General features: G+C 23.9%; 9 protein-coding genes across 9 annotated transcripts; 2 read left to right on the top strand and 7 right to left on the bottom strand.

Annotated features, from left to right (window-relative positions):
- The first annotated feature begins 589 nt into the window (after positions 1-589).
- On the top strand, positions 590-2,631 carry DICPUDRAFT_97512 (uncharacterized protein). The gene is made up of 4 exons (XM_003286750.1): positions 590-729; positions 804-1,325; positions 1,392-1,549; positions 1,629-2,631. Exons 1-4 carry the CDS (start codon positions 639-641, stop codon positions 2,547-2,549), a joined length of 1,692 nt encoding a protein of 563 aa, XP_003286798.1. The 5' UTR covers positions 590-638; the 3' UTR covers positions 2,550-2,631.
- DICPUDRAFT_91798 (uncharacterized protein) lies at positions 2,623-3,080 on the bottom strand. The gene has a single exon (XM_003286738.1). The coding sequence runs from the start codon at positions 3,003-3,005 to the stop codon at positions 2,739-2,741; it is 267 nt and encodes an 88-aa protein (XP_003286786.1). The 5' UTR covers positions 3,006-3,080; the 3' UTR covers positions 2,623-2,738.
- Positions 3,081-3,407: 327 nt separating this feature from the next.
- Positions 3,408-4,105, bottom strand: DICPUDRAFT_87305 (uncharacterized protein; the record flags this gene model as incomplete). The annotated part of the gene is made up of 4 exons (XM_003286737.1): positions 3,408-3,431; positions 3,505-3,654; positions 3,721-3,984; positions 4,070-4,105. 4 exons carry the CDS (start codon positions 4,103-4,105, stop codon positions 3,408-3,410), a joined length of 474 nt encoding a protein of 157 aa, XP_003286785.1.
- A 614-nt stretch (positions 4,106-4,719) lies between these two features.
- On the bottom strand, positions 4,720-5,139 carry DICPUDRAFT_77659 (uncharacterized protein; the record flags this gene model as incomplete). The annotated part of the gene is made up of 1 exon (XM_003286736.1): positions 4,720-5,139. One exon carries the CDS (start codon positions 5,137-5,139, stop codon positions 4,720-4,722), a length of 420 nt encoding a protein of 139 aa, XP_003286784.1.
- A 653-nt stretch (positions 5,140-5,792) lies between these two features.
- DICPUDRAFT_150791 (uncharacterized protein) lies at positions 5,793-6,212 on the bottom strand (the record flags this gene model as incomplete). Its single annotated transcript, XM_003286735.1, has 1 exon — positions 5,793-6,212. The coding sequence occupies one exon, from the start codon at positions 6,210-6,212 to the stop codon at positions 5,793-5,795; it is 420 nt and encodes a 139-aa protein (XP_003286783.1).
- Positions 6,213-6,528: 316 nt separating this feature from the next.
- On the bottom strand, positions 6,529-12,933 carry DICPUDRAFT_94261 (uncharacterized protein; the record flags this gene model as incomplete). Its single annotated transcript, XM_003286734.1, has 6 exons — positions 6,529-10,006; positions 10,037-10,195; positions 10,259-11,893; positions 11,972-12,519; positions 12,592-12,724; positions 12,802-12,933. 6 exons carry the CDS (start codon positions 12,931-12,933, stop codon positions 6,674-6,676), a joined length of 5,940 nt encoding a protein of 1,979 aa, XP_003286782.1. The 3' UTR covers positions 6,529-6,673.
- Positions 12,934-14,533: 1,600 nt separating this feature from the next.
- On the top strand, positions 14,534-15,869 carry ABCH2 (uncharacterized protein; the record flags this gene model as incomplete). Its single annotated transcript, XM_003286749.1, has 3 exons — positions 14,534-14,726; positions 14,800-15,109; positions 15,173-15,869. 3 exons carry the CDS (start codon positions 14,534-14,536, stop codon positions 15,867-15,869), a joined length of 1,200 nt encoding a protein of 399 aa, XP_003286797.1.
- Positions 15,870-19,570: 3,701 nt separating this feature from the next.
- DICPUDRAFT_94260 (uncharacterized protein) lies at positions 19,571-20,902 on the bottom strand. The gene is made up of 3 exons (XM_003286733.1): positions 20,556-20,902; positions 19,822-20,471; positions 19,571-19,751 (listed from the first exon to the last, which is right to left on the bottom strand). Exons 1-3 carry the CDS (start codon positions 20,695-20,697, stop codon positions 19,602-19,604), a joined length of 942 nt encoding a protein of 313 aa, XP_003286781.1. The 5' UTR covers positions 20,698-20,902; the 3' UTR covers positions 19,571-19,601.
- A 1,003-nt stretch (positions 20,903-21,905) lies between these two features.
- Positions 21,906-23,304, bottom strand: DICPUDRAFT_31439 (uncharacterized protein; the record flags this gene model as incomplete). Its single annotated transcript, XM_003286732.1, has 3 exons — positions 21,906-22,096; positions 22,171-22,996; positions 23,062-23,304. 3 exons carry the CDS (start codon positions 23,302-23,304, stop codon positions 21,906-21,908), a joined length of 1,260 nt encoding a protein of 419 aa, XP_003286780.1.
- Between the last annotated feature and the right edge of the window lie 90 nt (positions 23,305-23,394).

The following is a 23,394-nucleotide window of genomic DNA, read 5'->3' as shown; positions in this document are numbered from 1 at the left end:
TAAAATCTATTATTTATTATTTATTTATTATTTATTATTGTTTTTACCATATATATTGAAAAAAAAAAAAAAAAAAAACTGGAGGTTTGTGATTATTTATTGTTTATATTCCTCCTATTTTATATCATTATTTTTATATGGTTTTATTTTTATTTATTTTTTATTTTTTTTTTATTAATTTTAAATGTAAATATATAAATAATTTAGAAAAATAATATATAAAAAATAAAAAAATAAAAAATTTTTTAAAAAAAAAAAAATTTTAACACCCAAATTTTTTTTAAAATTTGAATTTTAAAATTTTGGAGGTAATTTGTTAAATGAAGCGTGTGCCTCCAAATTAAAAATTGGCCATGTGGTCATTTTTAAAATAATTTTTTTTTTGTTTTTATTCCAAAAATTTTTTTATCCATAAATAAATATTTTATATATTTAATAAATAACTTTATAAATATATTTTTTATAATATATAATAAAAAAAATGTATTTCTTTTTTATTAAATTTTTATTTTATTTTTAATTTATTTTTTTTTTGTATTTTGAAAATGGGGTTGTAATTAATAATATATAAACTTATTTCACATATTTATTTTGTTTTTTCCTTGCTCAATAATTATAATATTATAATAATATCAACAATGAAATTATGTTATAGGAGATATATAAATTTTAAAATTAATTTATTATTTCTATTATTATTTTTAGAATTTGTTAATTCCCAAAATGATGGTAAGGAAAAGTATAAATTAATAAATAAATTAAAAGTATTAACAAATATTATTAAATTATATATATTTTCATAGGCATTCAGTTATTTTATAATATCCAGGCATTTCATTTTAGATATGAAAGAAATCCAGATTTTGATATACCATTAGGATCCCTTGGTACAAGTGGGGTTGTAAAGAATAATTTAGGACCCGATGGATATCCAGTGTATTGTTGTGGAGATGATTCAAAATATACAAGAGATGGTAGAACATTATTGGTTAATAACGCAGAAACATTTGCTGAATGGTGGAAAGGATCTATAAACGAAACATATTGCGAAAACTATGGCACCCTATTACCATTAGTTCTTGGCGAACATACTCAAAATGGTGGTTACTTTTACACAACTCCAGACTACATTAGAAAAGAATTTTCAGGTCGTGGTTTCAATAATTACACCGAGTTTCCGGATTATAAAGATCAAGGTGATGTTTTCTCATTTTGTTGGAAAACTGAATTGGACTATATGTTTATACCAGGGAGTAAAAATGTTGGCACAATTTCCGTAATTTATCCAGGGGAAATTTTACTTTATATCGATGGTGTTTTAAAAAGTAAATAATAATTATATTTTATATTTTTTTAATTATTATTTTTTTTATTAATATGTTTAATAATAGTTAGTAGAATGGGTGTTTCATCTGTAGGTAATCAATTGTTAACGGTTACAGGAGAGCCAAATAAAAAATATCATATAGATATCTTTGGATGTGATAGAGCGGTTAACTCATTATGGGAAATTAATGTTAGGTTTTTTGATATGATTACAATGTGTGATGTAAATATTAATTATGACATATATATTATTAATTTCGAAAAAATTATATTCATTAATTCTATTATTTAAAAATATCTAGATTAATGCATGTGGTACTTGCGGCTATTCAGTGTGTCCTGAAACTTGTAATCCCGAAAAATCATGTCGTATTTTAACACCAAAGTGTGGTTCTTGTTTAGATAGCGGCCCAAAGAAATGTGAACCTGAAGGTGGTAATCCAGATAAATGCATTTCCTATTCGTGTGTTGAAGGAACAGGTTGTGTAAAGAAAACTATACCAGGCTGTGTATGTAGGGAGGGTGAAACTTGTATAACAGAAGAGTTTTGTTTTCCTGCAGTTTGTGAAAATAATAAATGTGTTAGAAAGCCCTTGAATTGTACGGCAGTAATAGGAGGTGATTGTGATGATTCCGTTTGTATTAAAGATCATTGTACTTGTACACATCACTATACCCTTCCACCATTAGCTACAACTACTACAGCTACTGCACTTACAACTACTACAACTACAATACCCACTACAACTACTACAGTACCTACAATCACTACAACTGTAACACCAACTACTCGTGTATCAACAATAAATCCACAAGAGATTACTACAGGGAGAACTTCTACTACTGGGATTGGCTCAACAATTACTCCTTTTACTACTCATATTGGTCATACTATTCATCATTCTATAACACTAGCTACAATCAGTGCAATAGCTACTTTACATTCGACCACTTATCTCCCTGTGACACTATCACACACAATAGCCTCAATTTCTACCATTGATATTCCAACAACAATAGCTTACAACTCGATAACAATTGATTCAACTTCTCTTTTCCCAACAATAGCTTCATCATCTACAACATCATATCTACCTTTTTTGTGTAATGATCTATGTTGTCCTACAGGTTACTGTTGTATTCAATTACATTATGGATATACTTGTGTTTCACCTTATTTTGAAAGAGAATGTAGTATTGAAAGATTAAATGATTTTTATTAACTAAAAAAAATATACTCTATGTTAATTTACAAAAGAAAAAGAAATAAATTTTTAAAAAAGAAAAACAAACTTTAGAAAAATTAATATTAGTTTTATTTTTTTATTTATTTTTTTATTATAACTAATATATTATTATTATTATTTTTTATTATTGTTTTATAAAATTAATTTCATTATTTTTTTATTGATTTATTTCATTTTTTCGAAAAACTTGACTAAGGATTCTACAGCTTTATTTTCATCCTTTCCTTTGGCAACAATTTCGATAGTACTTCCTTTTTTGAGATTTAATCTTTGGATACTGTTTAAATTTTTGGCATCAATTTCTTTGGCTACTCCTTCAATATTAAAGGAAATATTACTTTGGAATTTCTTGGCATTATTAACAATTTGAGTTGCTGCTTTATTATTGAATGCACCAAGACTTGTATAGACTACACGGGATGTAAAAATCATTTTTTTAAATAAGAAAAATTAGTTGTTATAATTAAAATATGAATATTTATTTGTTTTTGAATTTATGAAAAAAAAATATAGTAAAAAGGAAGAGATGAAATTAAAAAAAATTAAAAAAATTAATTGAAAAATTAAAAAAAAAAAAAATAAATATTAAAATTAATTTTGTAAAAAATAATTATTTTTTTACCCCCCCACTCACCCAATATAATTTGTAAATTAATGCAATCACATATATTGTTGTTAATTTTTCATGTTGTTATAGAAATAATGATAAAATAAAAAATAATAAAGATTTTTAATTTTCAAAATTAACAATTGTATTTTTATTTAATTACTTTTTATAAACCATTAATGATTTTGAAATAAATGAATAACAATTCATGGTTTTTTGGGAAATATTTATTTCTTCAATTTTTCTAAGTACTATTGATAAATAAAAAAAAGATTAGTAAAATTTTAATTTATTTCTGAATAAAATAGAATTAAATAAACTTACAGCTTTTATTTCATCTTTGGTTATTTCCCTGTCTTTATTAGAATCTATGGAGTGGAAAAGACTTTTGGTACTGATTTCACAACCATCTTCACCCACATCTGGGTCATCTCTGAACACATTACATGCTTCCTCCCAAGTGATTATATTATCCTATAAAATATATAAAACTTTAGTAAACTTATAAATTATATAGTAATTTAAATTTTGAGAGCCTACATGGTTTTCATCATATTCCAATATCATTTTATTAATATTTCTTTCAAGAATTCCTCCCCATTGTTTGGCAAAGGTTAATAATTTGTGAGTCTTGATTTCATTTAGAGAAATTTTACTATCACTATTTGTGTCTAAAGATCTAAATATTGATACTGCAACAAAAAATGGATCTTTACAGTCTTTGACATTCTTTAAATAGTCAGAAACTTGTTCAAAGGTAACTTCTTTTACATTTTTTTCTTCAAACCCAGCAATCATATCTTCCTATAAGTAAGAAATGATTAAGAAAAAAATTCAAATTTGTAAATATTACATAATATTTTTGATTATCATTATAAATTATACTTACAATATCATTTATATTAGTATCTGTAAAGAAATACATTTTTAATTTTTACAATTTCAGTAAAATATATTATAATGAATATATAAAAAAATATTTAAACTTTTTTTTTTTATTAAAAATAAAATTTAATTTTTGAATTTAAATCACTCCGCAAATTCCTGACAATCTTCTCATAAAAAATTAATTTTATAATTAAACTTCTTTTATCTTTTTGAAAGGCATCATAATGATATTTATATCACTTACATTAATTTTATATTTAATTTAAATTAAAAAGAAAAAAAAAACTGTTTTCCCCCATTATAAAATTTATGGTGGTGGGAAAACAGTTTGTAATTAAATTTTGTAATTTTTTTATTTGAAAAAACTTTTTTTTTTTTGAATCTATTAAAATTTGAATTTATTTTTATATTTGAAAATTTTTTTAGATATTGGTTTTTTAAATAATTTAGTGAAAATGATTATTAAGGTTATAATTAAAAAATTTAATATAAATGTCCAATAAACAATTTTTATTTTTTAATTTTAATTTTTTAATTTCTTTTTGATAAAAAAAAAAAAGTTTCTATTTTATTACATCACTTTGAAAAAATAAAATGTTTTTAAAAAATATAAAACTCTAAAGTTTTTTATATTTTATTTATTTGATTGTTTTATTTAGATATTGGGCAAATGACATCTGAACATAGTCCTGCATAGAGTCCATCCATTCTTTGTCCGAAATTGGTTAAAGCAGCATAGTTTTTGTGATAATCACCAGCATGGATTTGGACTTGTTCTCTTGGATACCATTTAATGAAGCAAACATCAATACCTGATTGGAAGGATTGAACATTGTTACGGAATTCGTCTGGAAGTTGAATATAACCATCGGTCTTATTATACAAAAACACAGAACCATTAAGATCCCAATGAGCAAATATCTTTACAACATCTTCTGATAAAACGTTTGGATCATTTGAATTAACTATTTTTGTGGCACCATTACAGTTGCAATCGGCATTTATATTGTTAACAAACCCACAGGTTAAAATCATACATACAATTAAGACTAAGCAGTATTTGACATTCATTTTATTTCTTTTTTTGATTGTTATTTAATAAATTTGTTTTTTGAATAATAATTTTTCAAAAATAACATTCTATTTATACTTTTTAAAACTATATGGAAACTATAAAGTTTTAAAAGATATTATATAAATATTAGTTTTTAATTTTATATAAATGTTTAAAAAATAAAATCGATTATTACTTCCATCTTAAGTATAGAATCCAAATATCTAAATTTAAAAACGAACCTTTCGGTTATTAAATTAATTTTTTTAATATATTTATTTAAAAACTATAAAAACTTAAATTAAAAATAAAAAAAAATAAAATAAAAAAAAAAAAATTAAATTTTTTTTTTAAAAATCTAAAAAGGAAATCAGTTTACAAATCTCATGGTATCACATGAACTTGTATTAATACATGTTTAAGTTTTTACATAAAATAAAAAAATTAACTTATAAAAAAAATTGTAAAAAATAAAAATAGTTTGATTTTTTATCATACCCATATAAAATAATTTGTTTTCATTTTGAATTAAAACTTTAAAATTATTTTTATTACAAAGTTATGAAAATATTATTCCTCAAAATCTTCCAAACTTTCAAAAAAAAACTTTAAATAAAATAGGAAGATGAATTTAAATTTTTTTTTTAAAATATTTTTTATTTATTTAATTTTATTTTGATAATGGGCAAATAGCGTCTGAACATGATCCTGCATAGATTCCATCCATTCTTTGTCCGAAATTGGTTAAAGCAGCATAGTTTTTGTGATAATCACCAGCATGGATTTGAACTTGTTCTCTTGGATACCATTTAATGAAGCAAACATCAATACCTGATTGATAGGATTGAACATTGTTACGGAATTCGTCTGGAAGTTGAATATAACCATCGGTCTTATTATACAAGAATACAGAACCATTAAGATCCCAATGAGCAAATATCTTTACAACATCTTCTGATAAAACGTTTGGATCATTTGAATTAACTATTTTTGTAGCACCATTACAGATACAATTGGCACTTATTCTATTGACAAAACCTAAAGTAAATATGGTACAAATGGTGAAAATTAAAGTGTATTTGATATTCATTTTTCTTTATTTATTATTTTTTTTAAAGTTGTATTAGTTGTTTTTTTTTTGAAATAATTTAAAAACTAAAATACAGACCTATTTATACTTTTTAATATAATACCCATTTCATATTTTTTTAATATAGATTTTATTATAGACAAAATCTATTATTTTATTCCATCTAAACTATATTTCTAAAATATCTTTATTTATTAACTAACTTTCGGTTTTTAAATATTATAAAAATATTTTAGTTTAAATATAAAACTAAAAAAATAAAAACAAATAAAAAAAAAAATAAAAAAAATTAAAAAAAAAAAAAAAAATTAAAATTAATTTAAATTTAAATTTCCTTTTTAAGAATTTTTAATTTTTACAAATCTTTATTTATAGTTTTTTAAATAATTTAATAAAAAAAATATATTGTATTTAATTATAAATTAGTAATTATTAATTTATAATAATGTAAATTTTTTTTTTTATTGTAAAGCTTTAATTGAACCATCTTCATTACCAGCTAATAGAATATGATGTAAAGGTAAGAAAGCAATACTTTGAATATTTGTTTGTTTTTGAATATTTAATTTAAGACCGTCTACTCTAAAAGTATTATAACCAGCAGAATATGGATCATCTAATAGAGTCATCGAAGATAACTTATAACCAGAGGATACAACTAAATCGTTTTGATAAAGCGATGCAGATGTAATATTTTCTTTGAAACCCTTCCACATTTTAAAGATTGATGGTGGGGAAGAGTAGAGATCCCATTGAATAACAGTTTTTTCACTACATGAGATTAAATATCTAGAACCTTGACCTATGAGTTTGGTGATTGGACTATGATCATGTGATTTCCATTGTTCTAATACAGTACCAGTTCTTGTATCTAATAAGGTTATTGTACCTGATGAAGAGCCTGTTGCAATCCATGTGGGGAAGGCATTAGGAATACTTGATGCTGTAACATTATTTAATAATTGGTTCGAATTGGTCGAGATTAAATTATCATTTGATGTAGTAATACAACGAATGGATTGACTTGTTTGATATGATAATTGCCACTCGTTAGTTTGGTTACCTATTGATAAATCATAGAATGAAAGGAACGATTCGTTTGGGGATGCTAATAAATATTTGTTGGTTAGAGGTTCAAAGCAATGGAAAGTACCATTTGGTTCAGAGAATGAGTTTACACGGATTTTACTTTCTGGATCCCAAACTTGAAGACTATTGATATCACAACTTGCAACCAATGACGATAGGAAATGTACAGTATGGGCGGTATGAATATGATTATTATAAGTGGTGAGAGACTTTGGTGAATATAAACTCCAAATCTTTACTAAATTATCTCTGCCACCAGTCATGAAACGTTCTTCTGATGGTAAAAGTGAAATCGATCTAATTGAGGCTGTATGTTCTTTGTATTGAGCTACAATGTTTCCTTGAAGTGAGAATGTTTGGTCACAAATCATATCGTCATAATCTTGATAATCGTCTAATTTATAAATGGAACTTATTTTTTGCTCTAGTGTTTCTTCGTACACATCGTAAAGACCATCATCTGAAACATATGGTGAAACCTGTTGGAGTGGTTGTTCGTTTGTCTTTATTGAGTTATCTTTAATATAAACTCTCATGATATGTTCGATCAATGAGTTGTCTGTAATTTCAGCTCTCATTACATCGAAACCTATTAAACGAGATAATTTATAATAAAGATGATAGGTCATCTCTGGTGAATATATACTACGCAATGATTTTGTACTTTCAGAATCGCCACCAATATGAGCATAACTATCGACACCAGAGTATTTGTAGAGGTCTGAATAGTTACCAAAGAACTGTTGAACGTATTTTAAAATTGAATTCTTTGTATTGTTTACACCAATTCGGGTTGCAATTTTAATTAATGTTTCTGCAAGTGGTAGCAATAGTGATGAGTTTGGTGGATTTAATAGTAGTGATGCTAAATAGTTGCTGTTATTATTCTGGAATAAACATCTTAAAAGTAAACCTGGTTTAACCAATGCTATGAGATCTTGTAATAATTTTAATAATATACATGGAATTGATTCTGATCTGGATGCCTTGGAAGAATGTTTTTGAATTAATGTAAAAATTGAAGGAAAATAGAATTTAACTATAATTTGTTCACCTAGACTAGATGCAATTGATACTAGAGGTTCGGATAAATGTTGGAGACGTGGCTTGGTTAATGCAACTAATAATGGATACATCATATGTCTAATAGTTAATGGTACACCTAAAATACGTGATATTTTAATTAATGCTGTTGTTAACATTTCGTGATTTGGGTTTTCTTTTGGATTGGTTTTAACACTATCTAAAAGGAATGGAAGAATGTGATGAATGTAAACATCACGACCAAACCTAGAGACTATCATATCGACCATTGGCACTTGGATTAAATGGCATTGAAGCAAATGGTCGTCATGACGTTGATACAATTTTATTAAACATGGTAATAGATAGGCTTGAGATAACTGAATACCTAAACGTTGAGATAAAGGATCCAACAAATCAATTAGAGCAGACACCATAGTTTTTGGATTGTTAAAGAGTTCTAAAATAAATGGTAGTATTAAATCGAATGCTTCGTTTGGTAATGATGTAACAATACCAATATTGGCCAGTGTAAAAGTTAAACGTTCTTCTGGAGTATGAAGCGAATGGAAATGACATAGGAAATGATACATTTGTCTAAAATAGCTTGGAAACAATGTAGATGACAATAACTCTTTAAGTTGCATTCTATCTGATGGATTTGGTGTAATTAATCTATCAACAACCTCTTTAACATTGATTGGTAAATTAGATGTAATTGGATAACCATTAACCAAGTGGCCTCTGTGAGATCTTTGATTTGGTTTCTCATAGTCTAAAAAATGACTCTTTAAAGTTTGTGTTGTAAATAATGAATGACCTTGGTGGAGCTCTGCAATGATACAACCTAAAGAAAACATATCATTTGATTTGATTAAATCGATATTTGATAATTCTTTTTTTGAATTTATTGATAAAAGGCTAAAATCTTCAACTAAAGGTTTGGAGTGACTTGTTTTATTTGATCCAAAGCTGTTTTGGTTATTATATTCTAATGGACGATAAACTGGATTTAATTTTGAAAAGTTGTAATTAAAAAGACTAGTTGATTCACAATTTATAATTGATTCAATAAATATATTTGTGTTTGTTGTTTGTTGCTGTTGGTAATTTTGTTGATGTTGTTGGAAGCCAGTATCTTCACTGAGTAATGTAAATTCATTGTTTACTTCAAACTCTTCTAAATCACAATCAAAGTCGGGTAATGGTTCGATGATATCATTTACACCCTCACTCATACTATCCTTTAATAATACTGGTGATGGTGGATTATTAATATGATTTGCTTCTGAATTACTGCCGAACTGTGGCGATGAAGGCATTGTTTTACTATTGTTATTATTTATAGAAATACTAGACAATGAAGCATTTAACCCATTATTACTACCATTATTTCCAAGATATTTCTTTGTCATTGATTCTTCTGATTTTGAATGAATTAAAACTTTATTTGGTGTTGTTCCTGAAAATGTTTGTTGTTGTTGTTGTGGTGGTGGATTTTGCTGTATTTGTGAGGATTGTTGAGCTTGTTGTTCAGCTAATTTTTGTTGCATATTTAATAATGAAATTGGTGAAGAGTTACCTAAACTACCATAGCCAATATAGTTTGAATTTATATTTGATAACAAATCAATATTTATTGGTTGATTTGTTGGTGATTGTGATCCACTATTATTGAATATCTGTTGTTGAACCTGTTGCTGTTGTTGAACCTGTTGCTGCTGTTCTTCTTTTTCAATTTTAATTGATTGTGAATAAAATAGTGATGGTAAAAACTTTGCTAATGTTTGTTTTTCATTAAGTTTACCCGAACCGGTTCTAGGTTTACCACCTAATAACGATGATGAACGTTGTGGTTGTGTTTGTTGCGACTGTGGTTGTGATTGTGATTGTGGTGCTTGTTGCTGTGGTTGTTGAGATGGTAAAGTTGAGACAGAGTTTGATGGTGAGTTATTAAAGGTAGTAGTGGTATTAGTTGTTGTATTTGATGTTGTGGATATTGATATACCAGAAACTAAAGGAGATGTGTTTGTTATGTTCCCATTACTATTATTATTTGGAGATTGGCTTATATTTGGTGATAATAATACGTTTGGTGCAGTTGCTGAAGAGTTTGAGCCGATTGAATCTGATCTAGATACATTATCTCCCCTACCTGATGATAAAATTGTGGCTAGTGATGAACCTTGTAAAAATGATGTACCACCACTAGAATGCATACCATCATATTTAAATGCATTTTCATTGAATCTAATTATAAACTCCTCTGAACTTTGGTTAAGTTGGTGATTTTGCTGTTGTTGTTGTATTTGTTGCTGTGCCTGTTGTTGTTGAGCTATTTGTTGTTGTAAAAATTGGTAATGTTTTTGTTGGAAATTATTATTTAAAACTTTTTTCTTTGGATGAGGGGTTGTAAATAATTGAACTATACCAGAATTTCTAGGTACGCTTGTATCCATTAAAGCTACATTTTTAGCTTTGATAGCCTCTTCACCTCTTAATAAATAACCAAAAGTTAAATCAATCCAGTAATTTAAATTAATAGAAACTTGATCACTTTCGAGTGCATTCATATGAATTTGGATAAAGTCTTCTTTTGATGGAGCCCAATCTGGAATTTGAAGATCTGGCATATCTGGATGAATTGATGAAAAAATAGTTGGATTGGTGAAAAACTCTGGTATACATTCGTCAGGAGTCCAACGGTAAAGACGTTCCATAGTTGCTGGATACTCATTTGGTTCATAGTTTGCACGAACAAAACGTTGTAATAATGGCACTGGTGTTCTACGGGCCAAATAACTGTAATAGGTTAATTCTGATAAAATATCTGAAATATGATGTGGCTTTTCAGCACCTCCAGGTGCATTTAAAAATTGAAAATCCAATTGCTCATCACCTTTATTTAAACGGTATTTAGTCTTTGTTAAATCACGCCAGCCCCCACCTAAACGACTGAAATCCATTACCCATGGTAAAACTGGATGATTCATTGGATCGCCCATACGTCTATGTGCCAAATGATTTAAAATCATTAAATAATTGAAATTTGATAATTCTCCATGAACCCATTTATTAATTGACGACTCTAATTGATTCTCTGATGGTGAATGATATAAAGGTGCTGATGGAAATGAAAAACCTTCTAACCCTAACCACATTTGATTACTAAGATGAATATGAGATGGTGTTAAATCACCATGTACAACTTCTTTTTGATGTAAGAATGCCATTAATTGTACTAATTGATAAATAATAAAATTTGTTATTTTTGGATTTTTTTGTAAATATTCACTGCTATATCTTAATAATGAATCTAATGTATAATTATATTTTTTATAAATTATAAATGTATTATTAATTTCATCATTATTATTATTATCTTGATCACTAATTTTATTATCATTTATTATAATTTCTATGATTGGTAAAATATTTGGATGAATTTTTAATGTATTTGGTGATGAATAATCAATTGATGGTGGAATACTAATGTCATTAAAATGAATAGAGTTTGGTAAAGGTGATATAAAAGTTTCGAATGATTGTAATACTGATTTTATAAATTCCTATTTAAAAAAAAATGACATCGATTAGTATTTTTGATTATTATTTATTTTTCATTGCAGGTTTGTTTGTAAACTTACTTTATTTATTAAAAACCTATCATTTTCAATATTGTTAATTTGTTTTTCTTGCACTAAATAATTATTATTAAATGTAAATGAAGGATTTTGGTCATAAAATAGTGGTTGTGAATTAACTTCTTCAAAATACTCCCATATTGTCAAATATTCGTTTGGTTGGGGTTTATATTGTTGATTAATATTTACTGGTCTTAGTACTTTTTCATATAGTTTAATATTATTGGTATTTGGTATTTGTTTTTTAAATAATTGTACAAAAATTTCATCACCTTCATAACATGCCGCTTCAAAACTACCTTCTTTATATTTTACAGTTTTCTTTTTTGGTGATATTAAATTATTTAATAATGATGTTGATGATGATGATTTTTGTATAGGTATATTTGAATTGTTTAAACTATTATTTGTATTATTACTATTGTTGTTGGTTGTATCATTTTGGATATCGTTTGATGATGGTGATGGTGATATAGTGGGAGGGGTCTTTGTTATTGGTGTTGTAGATGTAGATGATAATGCTGATGATGAAGTTGATGATGTAGTGGTATCTATATTATTTTGTAAATTTAATAAAATTGAATTTGAAATTGTATGAATTAAATCATCCAAATGATTTTTACTATTAGTATTTGCGCCTATTAAATTTGGACTATTATTCGAACTACTTGATCCATAACCATTACTATTACTATTATTATTATTATTTTGATTCGCTATATAACTAAAATAATCATCTACCAATCCTTTTTGTGACTAATTATAAATAATTATTTATTAATATAAAGATTATAATTTAAAATTTCATTGTATGATTTATTAAAATATCTTACTGATGCAGTAGAAAGATTAAATGATATTGAATTCTTTGAATATAGGTCTTCTTGATCTAAAGAAAGAAAACATATTTTTAAATGCTTTTCTATTTCATTTTTAATCTCTTCTTTGGTTAAAGTTTGACCCATAGTATACAATATATCTGAATATTATAATATATGTGTATATATTTTTACATAAAGTAAAATTTTAATTTATCAACTCTATTAATTATTGTTATTATAGTATTATTACTATTATTATTATTGGTATTATTATTGTTTAGTTTATAATTATAAAGAGTTATTAAAAATACATATATAAACAATTTAATTTCTTTTGATAAAAAAAAATAAAAAAATAAAAAAAAAGTTAAAAATTTTTAAAAAAAAAAAAATAAATGAAAAAAAAATAAAAAAAAAAAAATAAAAGATATTTTTTTTTTAATAAAAAATTAACAAATTAATTTTAAATTTAAATATAATCAATCATTGTATTTGGAATGGAAGCCTCCTTTTTTATAAGCACACTTTACCATTTTTTTTTTTTTTTTTTTAAAAGAAATATTTTTAGAAAATTTCATCTCTTAGAAAAATAAAAAATAAAAAAAAAAGGTTAGCATTCACCAAAATAATTATTCAGGGTTATAACCAAAATATTAGAAAATAAAGAAAAAGAAATTTTTATAAAATATTTTCTTTTTTTTTTTTATTTTTTTTTTTTTTATTTTATTTTATTTTTTTGTAAATTGTTTCTAAAATTTTATTATTATCATTTATATTTATTTATTTTATTTATATAATACTATTCATTATAAAAAGAATTGGGTCTTAAAACAATATAAATAGATTTTAATTATTTTATTTTACAAATCTCTCTGCATATTAAAAGTGGGTATAAACACCTTCAAGATATTAAATTCATACCCACACAAAAAAACACACACATACATATATTCACACACACATTATAACCCCCACTCACACAATTATAATTTAACATATTCAACATTGCAACCAAATAAACAATATTTTTATTACTATTATTTTTATTACCATTATTTTTATTACTATTAATTCCCATATTTCATAAATAAATAATTTCATTTTATAAAATCCTAAAAAAAATTAATAAAACTTTCGGTTTCTCTCTAAATAATAAAAATACAAATATTATTTTATTTTATTTTATTTCATTTTTATTCATATCTTTTTTTTTAAACATAAATCTTTTTTCCTTTTTTTTTTATTTTTTTTTTTTTTTAAAAACTTTTTTTTTTAATTTTTTTTTTTTTTTAATTTTTTTATTAAAATTAAATTAAATTTTTTTAAAATATTACTGGTGTTACTTTGCACATTTTTCGTTAATAGTTTTTTTTATTGTATTCTATAATATAATAATAATATAACAATAATAATATAACATTAAAAATATAATATTAAAAATATAAAAACAAAAACCTTTATTAATATAATAATCTTTAAAAAAAATTAATATTAATTTTCAATTTTAAATTAAAATTTTTTTTTAAATACAGTTTGTTTTAAAAATAATAATAGTAATAATAAAGTATATAATTAAAATCATCGATATTTACAAAAAAATTTTAATATACAAAATAATAACATAATAAAATGTCAACTGATATATTAATTGAAGAAAAAATTCAAGAGGATGACAAATTTTTTGGGCAAACTAGATTAAAGGACTGATGAACTTAATTTTAATGATCCAGATAATGTAGTTACAATGAAAAACATTCATAAAACCTATTTATTAGGTATTGAGGGTGTACCTGCACTTAGAGGTGTTTCAATGACAATCAAGAGGGGCGAATTTATTTGTATTTTTGGTACTTCTGGTGGTGGTAAAACAACAATGTTAAATATTATTGGTACTATTGATAAACCAACTAAAGGTGAAATGAAATTATGTGGTAAATGTAAGTGTTATTATTCTTTTAATTTATTAATTGAATATTTGTTTTTTTTGGTATTAATATTTTTTTTTATTAGTAATCAACCATAAAACATCAGATAAAGATTTAGCATTTTTAAGATTAAAAAATATTGGTTTTGTATTTCAAACATTTAATTTACTATCATCATTAACAGCATTGGAAAATGTAGAAATGCCAATGATTTTATTGGGAGAATTATCAGCAAGTGAGCGTAGGGAAAGAGCAATTTCATTATTAACTAAAGTTGGTATGAAAGATCGTTTGGACCATTTCCCCTCGCAATTATCTGGTGGTGAACAGCAAAGAGTAACTATTGCACGTGCAATTGCAAACAACCCTGATGTATTATTATTAGATGAACCAACGTAATTATTAACATATAAAACCCATAATAATGTTATAAATACTAATGATTTTTTTTTTTATAGTGGTGATTTAGATACAGTTAACACAGCTATTATTATGAAATTATTAACCGATTTAAATAAAAAAGAAAATATTACTTTAGTAATGGTAACCCATGATGTTGGATTAAAAATGTATTCAGATAGAATTATATGGATGAGAGATGGTAAAATTCAAAGAATCGAAACTGTTCCAGAACATTCAAAGAAAGAACACTTCCAAAAATTATATAGAGAAATCGAATCCATCAATCAAAAACAAAAAGATGGTATAACTAGTGTATTTGTTGAAAATAATAGTATTAATAAAAGGGGCTCAATGTCTGAATATAGAAAACCAACCGATTATAAATCAATAGCATCATATTCACATAAAAAGCAACAACAACAACAACAATACCAACAACAAAATGAATCACCAATATTTAGTAGTTCAAATGTAAACAACATTATAAATGCAGATATACCATCCTCTTCATCGTCATATACCAGTAATTATAATAGTAATAGCCAAACAAGTCTAAATGCTATAAATATGACCAATTTTAATAACAATAGTAATAGTAATAACAGTAACAACAACAATAATAACAATAGACAACCACTTTTAAAAGATACTGACGTTTATTTAGATATTGTCGAGGTTCCATCCTCCTCTTCTTCATCTTCAAATAATAAATCTATTGAACAAATTACGAACGATTTAAGCAAAATTTTATAAAAGTAATAGATTTAATAACAAAAACAATTAAAATTAAATAAAAATAATCAATTTATAAACAAATAAAAAATCTATTAATTTTAAAAATTTAATAGTAATAATAAAATAAAGAGCAATCTTTAAAGATTTTATAAAAATATTTATTTTCAAAGAGGGTTTTATTATTTACATATATTTAAATTTGTATTTCTTTTTAATTTTTTCCTTTTCTGGGAGTTGGTGTTTTCAATGAGGTTTCTTCAATTTCTTTTACCTTATTTTGAAATTCAGAATACTATTGAGTATTGCAATGATGTTTAAACCTTTTATTATTCTTGAACTAACATTAGAAAAGGCTAGCTTAGTCCATTTTGAGGTTAGATTGTAATTGTATTCTCTTGATAATCGGATAATTCTTTACATAACCTTTCTTAAAAAAAAGGAAATGCTAATATAAAGGTGAGCAAGGAACATTGTAATTTTTTCGTTGTTATCATCAATTTTTTTTTTTTTTTTTTTTTTTTTTTTTAAAAGTGAAGATAATAAAAAGCAAATGCTTTTTATTAATCAGTAAAATTTTATTTAATGTTTTTTTTATAAAGTATTTAAAGAAAATATTCTAAACTGTTGATATTTGGTAAAGATTTGATGCTGATGAAGTATGCTCTTGCTATTTTTCTTTTGAATTTTCTATATTCTTCATTGATGTTGCTAATTGTTTGTGGTTGTTTAGCGTGTCTTTCCTTGATGTTTTTTAAACCTTTTAAGTATTCTAAAGTAGCTAGTATAGTCCATTTTGAGGTTAGATTCTTATAATCGAGTTCTTTTATTGTATTTTCTTGATCGTCATATAATTCTTTACATAACCAAATCCAAACATGACGAAATACCAGGGCTATGGCATTTCTATAAGCGAAACATCTAGTTAAGTCGAAATCTATTGCTTTATAGTTCCATTGGAAGTGTGATTTGTGGAATCTGGTGTTGTTGTAATCCATATTTATTTCTCCATCGGATTTGCGACCTTCTGGGATTTTGTATGTTCATCAATTTCTAAACCCGCTCCAGTTTCAGGAAATTCGTTCGACCAATTGGCTATCATTGCTCCCCCCGGAGTTAGTTTTGGGATCTTAATAATCACCGAGAAGAAAATCTAAAAAATACAAAAATATATTCAGAGCGGGAATCGAACCCACGACCTAATCCGTGTTAAGGATTCGTGATAACCAACTACACCATCCGAACATGTTATGAAATATTTAAAAAATAATTCGTTCCGAAGATTATTTTGTGATTCAAGTTTGATAAATCTGATTAACAACATGGGAAAAGTATAACTGCCCCCAGTACCACCCCTTTTAGTACTTTGTGATCTTTATTTTTTATTTATCAATTTGGAGGATTTTATTTTAGTTATTTTATAAACTACAATTTTGAAATAGAGGTCAAATATAAACAATTACTTTGATATTAAAAATTATCTTTATTCCCGGTTTTTACCCATTATCGTTAGCTTATTTATTTAAAAATATTTTATAAAAAAAAATTGAAAATATACAAAGGTTTTTATTATTATAAGAAAAAATGATTTACAATTTTTTTTTTTTTTACAAAAATATTTTATATATTATTATCCTTTTTTTATCTTTTTTTTTTTTTTTTTATCCACTTTTATCCTTTTTTTTTAAATCTTCCAGATACAAAAAAGGATAACAATAAAGATAATTTCCAACCTCTAATAAAACTAGATATGTTTAAATGCCAAACAATAATTGAAAATTTTAAATGATCCATAATATATGATATTTTTAATGATAAATAAAACTTGATATGTTTAAATGCTAAATAAATATATGATATTTTAAATGCTAAATATTACTTGATATATTTTAAATGGTAAATAATACTTGATATTTTTGTATGATCCATATTATTGGATATTTTTTAAATGCTAAATAATACTCGATATTTGTATGATTCATATTATTTGATAGTTTTATACTATTGGCCACTCTTTGTAAAGAGTGTTTCCAGCTCTACCACAGGGAGGTCAGTATATTAGAGCCGAATGGTTAATTATGTATCCCACCACGCAGAATACATAATTAACCACCATATTGATAATAGTGTGAAGTGAAGTGAAGTGTAGTGTAGTGTGTGTTTTTTTTTTTTTTTTTTTTTTTTTTTTTTTTAATTTGAATTTACCTGAATGTGTATAATGAAAAAAAATAAATTTTATGAAATTATTTTCTTTAAATACTTTTAAGTTTTTTTAATAAAAATTATAAAAAAAAAAAATTTTAATTTAAAATTAATTAATTTATTAATCTATAACTTTTTCCTAATTTATTTAAACATCAATTCCAAAATAAGTAAAATTTGTATTGCAAAAAAAAATGTAGATCTGCTACAATCAAAATTGGTAGTAATTTGAAACAGGGGAGGTTTTTTTTTTTCAAAATTTTTTATTTTTCAAATAAATTAAACACATCTTCCTTTTAAAGAAATCATTTTCCATTTATATTATTTTATTATAATTAATTTTATAATGTTTTGCAGAAAAGGAATAAAGTAAGAATTTGGTAGTTCATTATATGATAATCAAATTGGTATGATAGCCGAATGAAAAAAAAAAAAAAAAAAAAAAAAAAATAAAATTTATTTAATTTTATTAATTAAATTTTTTTTTAAATTTCTTTAAAATTTTTAACTTTTTTTAATTACAATTAGCGCTTTTTTTTATTTTTTTTTTTAAATTTGAATTTTATTAATTAAAATATTTTTATTTTCCTTTTCAAAAACCTTCACAAAACCATATTGATAAATCTAATATTATGGTGCTATTTTTCACTTGTGTTGATGAAATAGTGAAACTAAGATCAACTATCAATCTTACCGACCAGAAGTTCAGTGGGAAAATCCAACTCCAATAGTTCAAGTTATACAAGATGAAACATCATTCAGAGTTTAACAAGATCCCTAAATTTGCCTTAGAAATAGAGAACGCTAATGCACCAAAGGTTAATGTATACAGTCATCCAGCTTCAGTCTTTTTTGTTGAACCCATATACAACCGTTCACTTTGGTAATCATTCAATCTATGCTCAAATTGTATTCTGTAATTCTCTTTGATCCCAGTTATTCTCCAGTAAACGAAATTAATTATATTTATGGTCACTTATTACCCATCTTATCTCTTATTCATCTCATAAACCACATTACCACCTTTACATCACAATATGTAAATGGCAATCACCTTTTTTCAAATTATTAATCAATAATCAATCAAGATGATAACAATTCAAAATATCATAATCTAATTAATAATAATATCTATTTACACTAGTCAATAATCATAATGATCAATATTTAACAATTTAAAAGTATAAATAGTTCAATTTAATTATTATCAATTATAGGTTCATTTTTATATTTTATATAGTTAATAAAATACTCTAGAATTATAGTTTATACAATTAATCTATCTATAAAAAATACATATTTATTAAATAAAGATTTTAATTTATTTGTCTTACTTATTGATTTTATAATTTTTTTTAAAATATTCCAATTGATACTTTTCTATAGATATTTAATAAACGAAATAAAATAAATAATAATGTATTAAACTTTAAAAAAAGAAATAAAAAGCACATTTATAACAATATATCTTTGGTTCGAATTTAACCCACTTGAAATAAATAGAAAAATACAAATGTTTTATATTTTAAAAAAACTATATAATTTATATTTTTATTCAATATAATTAGTTGAACAAATTACAGAATCAAGAACTGATTCGTATAACTCCTTTGTTAATTTTTTAAAGTCCTCATTTAATTTTGGATCTGAAATTTTAGTTGGCGAGTCAAAAATATAAGCACTCATGGCGGCGTTTAAAATCTAAAAAATAATAATAGTATGTTAATAAAAAATAATCTTTTGAGAAAAGAGTTTATATACTAATACTTGCTTGTAAAGCAACTCTTGATTGGGCAGATGAAGCATATTCTCTTGGTAAATTTAAATAGTCATAAAGTTTATCCATATCCTTTTTGGTTGAAACCATAACATCCATATGAATGAATTTTTCTGCTTCGGTAAGATTATTTAAAAATGTTGATTTTTGTGATTCTGATAAATCCATGCTGTGGAAATTTAAAATTGTAAAATCTCTCATTCTTTCGACGGCTTCTCTTATTCTTTCTCTAATATCACCTAAAGCAATCTTACGCCAAATTAAAAACTCTTCCATTTCTTTTTGATTTCTAATTTGTGATGGTGATAATCTTGGTAAAGTTTCATTAAAATCGTTCTTTGTAAATTGCCATGCTTGAACAGAGTGTTGATTATTTCTATCAATACTAAAATCGCCATATTCATCAACTAATGGTGATGAAACAATTACAAATTCTGTCTCTGTGGCATCTGTTGGTAATTGTGTGGTTGTTGATGATGAGAGCTTATTCTTGCTACAACATGATTTGCCTCTTTTAATACTTCTGCTTAATGAAAGACTACCCATACCCTTATTATGTAATCCATCAATCCAATCCTTTGCATTAATAATAATATTATTGTTGTTTTCATTAAATGAAATATTCATTGATTCTAATGATTTTTCTTGATAAAAAAAAACAAAACTATTAGTAAACTTTTAAAACCATAACAACAATAATGATTATATACAAATGTGTTAATATTTACTTGCAATATCATTTTTTAAATTATTTGATGAAAGATCTTTAAGATATTGATTACCATGGAGTACAAGACTAACAGGTTGGAAAACTTTTGATGAATGATGTGAATTTAATAAAGAAAGAGCAATTTGTGATGATCTAATCATTTTTGAATTTATATGTTATATGTGTCTTTTGAAATAATATGTTTTTTTGTGTGTGGTTTTTATTAAAAAAAGAAATATTATGTTTTTTTAATAAAAAGTGGTGTTACAAAATAACTTTTTTTTATATAGATATATTTATATTTGTATATTTTTGAAAGTTATTTATTTAATATTGGTATTTTAAGAAAAATTAATTATATCAACTATAATGAATAAATGTTGGTACTTTAAAGAAAATTTTAAAAATTAAATTTTTTAAATAAAAAAAATAAAAAAAAATAATTAAAAAAAATAAAAAAAAATAAAATTTAAAAAAGAAAAAAAAAAAATAATAATATTAATTAAACAAATCTAAAAGAGGAATTAATAGATAAAAAAGTTAAATTATTATTATTATTACTGCTATCTATAAATAAATGTTATTAATAAAATTTTGATTATATAAAAAATTACTTTAGAGTAATTGGGAAATAAATTAATTTTTATGATTTTAATTTCGAGATTATAATAAAATTATAAAAAAAAAAAATAAAAAAAAATAAAAAAAATAAAAAAAAAAGGGTAAAATATATTTTCAAGGAATAGAGAATTTGTATTGTTGATTACTTTTATTTTATATTATAATAATGTTAATAATAAAAATAATAAATATAATAAAATTATAATTATTTTTTCAAATAATATTCCTAAAAAATAAAAAATAAAAAAAAAAAATTAAATAATTTATTTTTAATTTATAATATATTTAAAAATAAATAAATTGTAAAAAAAATAATAATAATAATAATAAAAATAAGTGTTGTGGTATTTGGAAGAAAGTGGTGTTTTGTTTCAAATAAGTAATTAATTTTTATTTTATTTTATTTTATTTTTTTTTTTTTTTATATTTTTTATTGTTATTATAAATAATTTGGTAGGGCTATTTACAATTAAAAACATTGCACATGCACATGCGCATGCACAGGCACAGATCCTATTACCGTAAAAAAAAGATAATTATAATCCCATTTTTTATTACTTTAATAATATAAAATCATATTTTTTCAATTAAAATATCTAAATCTAACATGGAACAAAGAATACCTTCACAAGAAGAAATATCAATGAGGGGTCCATGTTTAAATAATTAAATAAATGAAAAAAAAATAAAAAAATAAAGAAATAAGAAAAGTTTTTTTTAAATATACACTTTTTATAATAAATTTATTTTAATTTTCTTTTTCAGTTATTAATACATTATCAATTGACTGTTCAGTTTCTTCGACTGATAAAATTTTAATTGTAAATATTATCTCCAGTTCATCATCTTGTATATATTTATTATTTATATTATAGATTTCTGATACCGGAAACTCTATGGCATGCGCTGCTCCATAATGTTTGAATCTTTTCTTTTCCTCTATTGATTTTTTTTAAAAAAAAAAAAAAATTAATATGATTTTTAAAATTAAAACAATAAATAAAGTATATTACCTTTTTTTATTGATTTTGTATTGTTATAATTTATAATTTCAAATGAAAATTGGACAATGGAGCTAGTTTGAAATAGCTTTTCTAAATGAATTGATAAACAGTTTATATTGTTGATGGTTGAAGTGGGGGTAAGCGACAAGGAAAATTCTTTTGTTGGGGATAGGTAAATTGGGGGTGAGATAATTAAATTCTTTATGGGATTCTTTATAAACATTTCGTAGTGATAGTTCCACTGCTTAATGATCCATTTGCCACGATATGAATAGTCGTTGTTAATGAGGTTGGTTTCTAAAGATTCACTGCTTATCTTTAATTGATCCAATTTGGAATTGGTTTCATCCAACTCTTTAAAAGTGCTTTTTAATTTCTTTTGATGCCCCTTAATAATATTTTCAATAAACTCTCTATGGTTGTCAAATTCCGATAAATGTGCTGCTAATTGGTTACGAGGTATCATTGCTTGACAACCACCCTCGGAATATCTGCATTGTACTGTTATATCATTACATTCATTTAATATATGTTCACCCATAAACTGTCTTTCGATATCTTGCATACAATGATAACATGATATTTTTAAATACCCACACTGGCCTTGGTGTTGTTCCATTTGATTCTTTCTATACATTCCACATTTTTTATTATTGGGACAATCTATAAATTGAAATTGACATTCTCTTAAATGACTTTCTAATGACTCTATATTTATAATTTCTTTACATCCATTACTTTTATCTAAAATCAGTTGATTTTCAATATTATTATTGTTATTGTTATTACTATTATTATTATTATTATTATTATAATATGAATTTGGGCAATATATCTAAAATAAATAAAAAAGGTATTAATATTAAATATTATTGAAATATCTTTTTATTAAATATTTACCTTTAACATATTTATATGTTTTTCTAAAAATTTATTCTTACATAGTGTATCAATAGTTACAGGAACTGCACACGAAGGACATTGCTTTTTAATTTCCATTTGTTTTTCCCAACAGTTTAAGCAGTAAATGTGACTATTTAAACAAGATCTTGGGTTTAACATAATAGAACAACAAAAGCTACACTCAAAATCTTCGTCAATATCATTTTTTGATACAATAATATCGTCAATAATATATTTCATTTCTTTTGTTAATTTTCTTTATATATTTATTTCATTATAAAATAATATATATATATATATAATTAATGAATTATTTTATTTCTTTTATTT

This window comes from Dictyostelium purpureum (genome assembly GCF_000190715.1).
Source record: "Dictyostelium purpureum unplaced genomic scaffold DICPUscaffold_79, whole genome shotgun sequence".
NCBI classification, from domain to species: domain Eukaryota; phylum Evosea; class Eumycetozoa; order Dictyosteliales; family Dictyosteliaceae; genus Dictyostelium; species Dictyostelium purpureum.
The sequence above is the reverse complement of the archived record's forward strand: the minus strand, read 5'-3'. Positions and strand labels throughout refer to the sequence as shown.

Bases quoted from the DNA above. Each gene is read 5' to 3' on its own strand.
- DICPUDRAFT_91798 (XM_003286738.1), bottom strand. From the start codon at position 3,005: ATGATTTTTACATCCCGTGTAGTCTATACAAGTCTTGGTGCATTCAAT.
- DICPUDRAFT_94260 (XM_003286733.1), bottom strand. From the start codon at position 20,697: ATGATTAGATCATCACAAATTGCTCTTTCTTTATTAAATTCACATCAT. The intron at 20,472-20,555 runs GTAAATATTAAC...TTTTTTATCAAG, and splicing joins TTTAAAAAATGATATTGCAA to AAAAATCATTAGAATCAATG. The intron at 19,752-19,821 runs GCAAGTATTAGT...ATTATTTTTTAG, and splicing joins AATCAAGAGTTGCTTTACAA to ATTTTAAACGCCGCCATGAG.
- DICPUDRAFT_97512 (XM_003286750.1), top strand. From the start codon at position 639: ATGAAATTATGTTATAGGAGATATATAAATTTTAAAATTAATTTATTA. The intron at 730-803 runs GTAAGGAAAAGT...ATATTTTCATAG, and splicing joins TGTTAATTCCCAAAATGATG to GCATTCAGTTATTTTATAAT. The intron at 1,550-1,628 runs GTAAATATTAAT...AAAAATATCTAG, and splicing joins ATATGATTACAATGTGTGAT to ATTAATGCATGTGGTACTTG.